Source organism: Drosophila grimshawi, unplaced genomic scaffold (assembly GCF_018153295.1).
Source record: "Drosophila grimshawi isolate 15287-2541.00 unplaced genomic scaffold, ASM1815329v1 contig_1377, whole genome shotgun sequence".
Classification (NCBI taxonomy): Eukaryota; Metazoa; Arthropoda; class Insecta; order Diptera; family Drosophilidae; genus Drosophila; species Drosophila grimshawi.
The window spans coordinates 25,974,457-25,983,070 of NW_025062900.1; the positions used below are offsets into that span (position 1 = coordinate 25,974,457).

At 40.3% G+C, this 8,614-nt stretch overlaps 1 protein-coding gene across 1 annotated transcript; it reads left to right on the top strand.

Moving 5' to 3' along the window:
• The first annotated feature begins 1,955 nt into the window (after nucleotides 1–1,955).
• LOC6567056 (alpha-protein kinase 1) lies at nucleotides 1,956–5,682 on the top strand. Its single transcript, XM_001993505.2, is given in 1 exon segment — nucleotides 1,956–5,682. A coding segment is annotated over 1 exon segment (2,424 nt). The 5' UTR covers nucleotides 1,956–3,188; the 3' UTR covers nucleotides 5,613–5,682.
• Nucleotides 5,683–8,614: the final 2,932 nt, after the last annotated feature.

The following is an 8,614-nucleotide window of genomic DNA, read 5'->3' on the forward strand; positions in this document are numbered from 1 at the left end:
TAAATGCTTAGATACATTAATAATCATTTTCAAATATCCCAATTAATAAAATTAATCAACACAAATCTTAACTGAAATACTGCCATACTTGTGAGTTGTTATTAAAAGTGCCTGGTTCATCTATTTATTTTTCGATAAAAGCATTTGTCAAAGATTAAAGATCTATATTACAACATTTTGCTTCATTTTGCTATCATTTTCAATTAGATAAAAATTTTTAGAATTATAATAATATGTATCGAAGTGACAAGTTCTTGTTATACATAATTTAAAATACTTTCCAAATCATATTCACATATTCAAAATAACCGATAAGAAATTGAGACCTATAATATATAATCTTATTGTAAAATTGCTCAAAGTATTACAACGAAATTTAATTAGTTCCCATATAATTTTCACTTATTTAAAAAATTCCACATTTATTAAATTATTTATCAACGATAAGGTTCTGTATTAAAAATTATTTAATCATTTTCCAAATAATTTACTCTTATTTAACAAAATCGAGACTTGTAATTGACAATCTAACTTCTCCATTACAACTTACTTAAATTACTTTCGAAATAATTTTCGCTTATCCAGTAGATATCTGCTGACAATAAATTATAGCTTTTCAACTGTAGATTTTCAACGCCATAGCAATTGTTGTTCTTGAAAGTTTTTAAGAAACTGCATTCTGCCTGAAATTCCTTCCTATCGAGTAGGTAGTTGATTTGTTTAAACAATTACTTAGTTGACTCACCTGCTCATATATATCATAATATTTAGCATTTTTAACATCGGCCTCAGCTCATTAAGCAACTGACGCAGCCAAAGCTGAAATAGGAGCAGAACCCAAAAGTTACTTTGCACTAATGAAAACCGAGGCATAAAATTCCAAAAAAAAAGTGAGGAGAAAAAATATATTACGCATATGTGCAATAAGCGTGGTTTTTGGCAACGCTGAGGGGATGGGGTTGGGAGGAGGGGTGTGTGGGGTTGCAAGACAATGCGGTTGCCTATTCACATGTGCAGCTATAATTACACACACACCACACACACATGCATGTGCATTTGTATATAGCAGCTAAAGGACGCCAGACCGCATCAAAGTCACAAGCACACACACACACACAGGCACACAGACACACACACACACACAGACAGACACACACTTGTGCAGTTAGTTTATAACTGTTACTGCAGTGCACTTGGCAGCACTTGCTTAATACATTCTGCCAGCCTGACTATTTTTTAGAGCTCAGTTCGCTTTTTTTAATATACGCAGCTACCTTGGGCAAACCCATTAGGTTAATAAGAAGAAGAAGAAGAGAAGATGCAGAAAAATAAAACAAAAAACAAATAATAAAAGAATTGAAACTATGCGCGTGAGACGTAAATACGCCGCAAACACTGCTGTGCCCCCACCACCCACCTGCCCAGCCATCCCTCGCTCACACCCCATTCTCTTCCAGGTGCTGCCCGTTTCCCTGTCGGCCATATTTAAAGCGTGCGCAAAAATTCCGCCAGACTTTTTGAAGCTCTATTCCCTGAAACTGAAAACTGGCAACGCTGCACTGTGCCATAAAAACGAATGCCCAGCGACGACATTTTTATGGCAACTCTGGCAGCGCATGTAACAACGCGATGGATCGATATGCTGCGCAAGTGAATGCGTCATATATCGTCATCTCACTCTCGCGTCACGCTCATTGGCTCTGTGCGCTGCGCAAAATCCAAGCCAACACAGGCAGAGCGTAGCGTTTATTTGATTTATTAACATTACTAGCGTTGTCTTTGTCTAGCGCTCACGCCTGCCCAGCACAGCAGAGTAGAACTGGTTTGCAAATGCCGTCACACACACACGCACACAGGGTGGCTAGTCAAACGGGTCTGATGTGTGTGTGGGGGTATGTGCACACGTGTCGCTGAGCCTTCAGTTTCAGCTGCTGGCCAGTCAGTCTCTCATTCTCTCTCGTATTCGCTGTCGTCAGCACACGCGCACGCAAGCGAGCAAACAGATTCTCGAGATTCGTGAGTTTCGTTTCGACGCTGTTTTTCGCCACACACTCTCACACACACACACACACACAGTCGCACACTCACCTCGGATTTTTTATTGTCATCGTCGTCGGTTATTCGCTTCGTTTTGGGGGCGCTCGTCGTTATCGCTGGGAACAGGTTTCGCCGCTGTCCGCAAACTCGACGACCAAACAGAAAGCTGCTCAATTCCGCGTTGTGTGGAGCTATTTTCGGCGCGCTGATTTTGCTGCCCAAATAGTAGCAAAAAAAATAAACACAATATACAAAAAATCTACAAAAACAAATTACAAATCTGCCCAACAATTTTAACAAAAAAACACTCACATCAATTTCTCCAAAAAGCATTTTTCGTGACGCGTTTTAATCAACCAATTTTCAAGTGTTTTTGCGTTCAACAACCACAAAAAAAATTTAAAAAAAAAAAGCTTAAGCAAATAGCAAAAGCTGTTCCCCAAAAATAATATATATTCACATATTTGTATGTGTGCGTGTGTCAACTGCCTGAAATTCGCAATTATGAAATGCTAAGAAACGAACAAAATTAATTAGCAAACTCCCAAATTGAAAATCCAACAAGTGCAACATGGTTTCCATAAAAATGTTCAAAAAAGTGCAGAGCCAATAAAAGATCTGCTACGAAAAGTTGTAAGAAAAAATTAACCGTGTACAGACGAGAGTAACAGTAAATCGCAAAAGTATCTGATAGATACAATTCGGATTTAACGCAACCCTTCCACAAGTGATCTGAAGTCGCATCTAGCAAGAGTATCTGCAATTGGATATATCTATATATATGTATATAGCATCTACAGGTGCTTTAGCACAGCGAAGGAAGCATCTCAAGATAGAAAACAATCTGAAGCTGTTGTCTATCAGCTGAAAAGTATCTGCAAGTCAAAAGGAGTAAAAAACAGCTACAAAGAGTATCTGCAGCAGTTATTCCAGATACAACAAGTATCTAATGCTGTAGTTGAACTGAATAATACAAATATCTATGTTTATCTATGTTTTCAACAACAACCTAAACTTCTAACTGCAACAAACAAAGGCAAAATAATAAAAAAAAAAAGTATCTCCAAGGAAAGTATCTATAGAATTTGATGTATTGCAATTGCTGAGCTTCGAATTTTGAGTACTGTTGCGAGCGAGAAACTAGCCCAAAAATGTTGACCATGGAGGCGGACATGAAGTGCGGCATTCTGCCGGGCCAAATGGCGCCGTTGCACGCCGGCCACGCCCATGCTGCCGCCGCCGCAGCCAGCTCGTATTCGGCGCTGGCGCCACTCATGAATCTGGGCCCGTCGCACTTGACGCACTCGCATCTCAGCCAGCACAATCATCACAATCACCATCATCATCATCATCACATGAGCGCACACATCGCCGCCAGCCACAGTCCCAATCCGCTCAGCTCCCTCCAATCGAGCATTGCCAACACGCTCAGCGGCAACGTGCAACAGCAGCAGCAACAGCAGCAGCAGCAGCAGCAACAAAGTTCACCGTTGCACAGCTCAAGCGAGCTGAGTCCGACGCAGAGCAGCATTGGCAGCCATCACATGACCTCACCAGTTAGCCAACACCAGCAGCAGCAGCAGCAGCAGCAGCATACCCAGCAGCAGCAGCAACATCCCACGCTGATTGGTGCCGGTAGTGCTTTGAGCAACATGACTAACAACAACAACAACAACAACAATAACAATAACAACAACAATGCGACAGCAAATAAAAATCAACAGCACGCGGATCGGGTGAAGAGGCCAATGAATGCATTTATGGTGTGGTCGCGGGGCCAGCGTCGCAAGATGGCCTCCGACAATCCGAAGATGCACAATTCGGAGATCTCGAAGCGGCTGGGTGCCCAGTGGAAGGACTTGTCCGAGGCGGAGAAGCGACCCTTCATCGACGAGGCGAAACGGCTGCGGGCGGTGCACATGAAGGAGCATCCGGATTACAAATATCGGCCGCGTCGCAAAACCAAAACGCTGACCAAGACCAAGGAGAAGTATCCGATGGGCGGCATGATGCCTGGCCAGCAATCACTGCCCGAACCGGGCACGCCCACACGTGGCATGCCCCAGAGTCAGGCATTGAACGGTTCATCCAATGCTGCCTCTGCAGCAGCAGCAGCTGCTGCCGCCGCCGCCGCCGCTGCAGCCGCGTCGGTGCAACGTCCGAATCTGCATCAGATGAGTGTGCCAAATGGGTACATGCCCAACGGCTACATGCATCCCGATCCCGCTGGCTACCAGACGCACTACATGAACTATGCGCCCCGCTACGAGATGAGCCACATGTACAACGGATACGGGATGTACGACACCGTTGCCGGCGGACAGACCTCGCCCTATGGCAGCAGCAGTCTCCAGCAGCCCGGCTCGCCCTACGGACTCCAGCAGCAGCAACAGCAGCAGCAGCAACAGCAACAGCAGCAGCAGCAGCAACCTGGTAGTTCTGCCTCGCCGGCGCCGTACGGTGCTCAGGTGTCCTGTCAGAGTCACAGTCCCAGTGATTCGAGCATCAAGTCCGAACCCGTCTCGCCCAGTCCCAGCATCATTGCCCTTAACAACAACAACAATAACAGCAGCAGCAGCAACAACAACAACAACAATCACATTATGAAGCGCGAATATGTTGCAGCGGGCGCCGGCGCCGAGCTGAACAATCTGATGAACATGTATCATCTGCACGATGGCCTCAGTGGTGGGGTGGGGGTGGGGGTGGGTGTGGGTGTGGGTGGTGCAACGGAACAGCAGCGCCATTTGATGCACTATCAGACGGCTTCACCGGACTTGCAGCAACAGCAACATGTCATGCAACAGCAGCAGCAGCATCCACACCAGCAACATGCGCACCAACAGCAGCAGCAACAGCAGCAGCAGCATCCACACCAACAACATCCGCACCAACAGCAGCAGCAGCAACAGTTGCACCAGCAATCGCTGCGAGCAATGGCGCCCCTGGCACACATGTGAGAAATGGCCAGCGCCTATGGAGCCGCCGTCTCGCCGCCACCGCCGCCGCCGGCAACAGCAGCTGTCAATGGCAACTATAATATGCCAGGAACAGCAGCAGCAGCCGCAGCAGCAGCAGCAGCAGCTGCACAGCAGCAGCAGCAACAGTTGCTGAATGGCCGGCCAAGTCCAACAGCTTCTGGCTCGTCGGGCGGTCGCTCCTCGGCGCATTCAAGTGGTCATAATACGGTCAACGCGCATTCACCCGCCTTGGCTGCCGCCTATCAGCTGTCAACCGCTGCAGCGTCAACAACGACAACATCAGCAGCAGCAGCAGCAGCGGCAGCGGCAGCAGCAGCAACAGTTTCCTCCTCTACGTCCGCGGCAGCGTTGAGCATGCTGGACATGCAGCAACAGCTGGAGGAGCAGCAGCAACATTATCTGCAGCAGCAACAGCAACATCAACAGCACCAGCAGCAGCAGCATCATCAGCACCAGCAGCAGCATTTGCAAAATCAGCAACACTTGCAGCAGCAACATCAGCAGCAGCAGCAACAATTGTATCATTATCATGCCACGCATTCGCAGCAGTTGCACGAGGCAAGCGCTGCCATGTTGGATATATCCACATTGTAAATTATTGCATATAAACTCTACACTACACAATCGAACACACACAACACACACACACACACACACACACACACACACACACACACAACACACACACATTTAGCATAAAATAAAAAATAAACAAATTTTAGACTTAGTTTTTAGCACTTATAAATTCAATTAACAATTAAATACAATTATAATAATGTAATGTAAAACCTAAATAATACAAGCATTTTACAATTAAGCATACGCACTGTTGTACCATAAGAAGTGAACATCTTTCCCCTCCCCACACACACCTTTCCCCCTCCCCACTCACCACTCATACACACATTCCACACATTTTTGCTAACAAAAAAAAAAAGAAAAAAGAAAAAAAAACCTAAACGACAATTGTGTGATAAAAAAAACTAAACAAATAAATTGTTTTCATGTTATTTTGAATTTCTCTTTATTTTTCTGCGCTGTACAAAAACTTTACAAATATTTCACATTTCCACAAAAAAATTCAAAAACACACATAAAAATGCATAAGCAAAAACAAAAAAAATATATAAATAGAAATAAACATTCTATTTTATAGATTCTCTTATACATTAAGTAATTCTAATTATTATCTATTATATAAACAAATTTAATTATAATTATTAATTATGCTTATGAATACTGCAAAGAAGAAATGAAACACAATTAATTGTAATAAAACAAAAATTATTATTATTATTATTATTAAAGGCAACAACAAAAAATGTTAGTAAACATCAAAATGATAAACTGAAACAAGGCGCATGGCTTACAAAAACAAACAGCCAAATCGTCTGGAAAACATAAAAACCAGAAAAAATCCACACAAATAAAAGAAAAATCTTTTCAAAAAATATAAACCCAATTGTTTGAATTTTTATTTCGTTTGTTGAAGGTTTTAACTTGCCTAAGTTTTGCCGTCGGCTAAAATGGATTTATTTGTATGGTGATATTTTTCAGCTTGAAATATTTTTGCAATTCTTAACGGCATATTTTTGATGGATCAGGTTTCACAATGTTTTCGAATGTGTTAAAATAACAAAATGTTGAAATGCTGTTTTAATATTTGAGATTTACGATGAGATTTTATTGTGAAATACTTAGTTCCTTCATACTACTTACTAAATTCATTTCTGGATGAGCGCAACGAAACTTGTGGATATATACAGAATGTGTATATATATGTATTGTGGATCGTATTTGGGATTCGCGTTCAGACCATAAAATCTCATAGGTTTTTTTCGGAGACTTGTTTGCGGCACTTAAATACAAATTTTAAGTCATTAACAAATTAAATGATTTAACAAAACTGGGAATAGCTATTAAAGCTCAACAACATAAACGGACGACTATGGAAATAGGTGTTTTATAATGTTAATTTAATTTGGTATTAAATTCCTAAAGGGCCAACAGTCTGAATATCATTTCTGGTAGAAGACTTCATTAAAAAATTTCTAGAAATGCATTAAGACTTCAAAAGATTTCACATTTACTATAGCTGTCATCAAATTGGAAATAAAATTCTGATAATTAATTACAAAGTGATTTGAAAAACTTGCTAACATCTCTAAAATAGATTTACATTATTTAAAATAAAGTATTACGGATTATGTTTACTAAAAAAATCTATCATAAAATACTCTTCTAAAATCAATTGAAGCTATAAATAACTTGTAGTTAACTTTACTATGAGTATTTTTGAACATAATGTCAAAGACTTGCCAGATTTAGTCCATCTGATTTTGGCCTAATCTGATTTTAACATAATGCCACAATTCACTAAGCCAGTAAATTGCTGTGTTATAGATATATGGAATATATGCTATTATTTTGACTAGCTAAATTTATTATTATTATTTTTTTTATCAAGAGATAGATATTTGCTGTTTTATAACCTGCAATTTACGTGACCGGAAGGAGGAGTTTTGTAGCTGTCGCCGTTGACTTAATGCCAATTATATTAATTTGTGATTTAAATGGGTGAATTTTGTATACACAAATAATTCACATTTTATATGTATAGCGAATTTTGAAATTGGTACACGCCTTTCGAAAAATCGCACCCTGCGCATTGCAACAAATTAATACAACTTATTATTATTTTTTTTTTATTAAATATTTACGAGCCAAGCAAAAATAAAAGTCGTTGTTAACTTTCAAATATATTTAACTATGTGATTTGCCTTTCCAATTATAAAATGCATATTTTCTGTGCAAACAAACTATCAAAATCAAATGACAGTCTACAGCCACTTCCTTTTTAGCCAGCAAGTGACCTTAGTCATAAACCAACAATCGCAATCAAGCTAACAATCCATTTTTGATATTACTAATTTATGCAACAGGCATTAGGCTAAGCTGCTCCCAAATGGACCATACTCTATCGTGTCGTAAACCACAGTCAAACGTGATTTTAATGTGAGTACACGACTCAGAGATACCCTCCTGACCATTCAATATATGTAAAAGGGAGGTCTAAGAATACTTTTAGAGGCCAAAACAGAAACATTTTGCGAATTTTGGAGCATGCATAAAAATTTAGATTTTTTAATCGATTAAATATGATTTCTCTCATCTATTTAGTCGTGTTCATCACTCTTTCGTATGTGTTGCGTTCATAACATTTCTTATTTAAGCTGTTATATAGACTATGCTTAGTTCAGGACAGTTCAAATAAGGCTAAATAAGCATTTCAATTAATATATGTATAAACGCCCCTTTTTACAATTAAATTTTTAAGTGCGAAACAAAAAACAACTTATAGTTCATGTTGATAAAAATACAATTCGTTTGGTCTAACCCGAATTTATACAGTGTGAAATTTAAAATGTATTACTCCAATGTTGCTACATGTTGAAATCGAAGATTGTTGGAGACACATGCATAGTTATAAAAACATCTTTAAAATACGTCACTTATACGCTGCAATGAATAGCAGTTACAGAAATATGTAAAGATACAGATACAAATCTCTCAGCTCGAACTCATGTTTGTTTGAC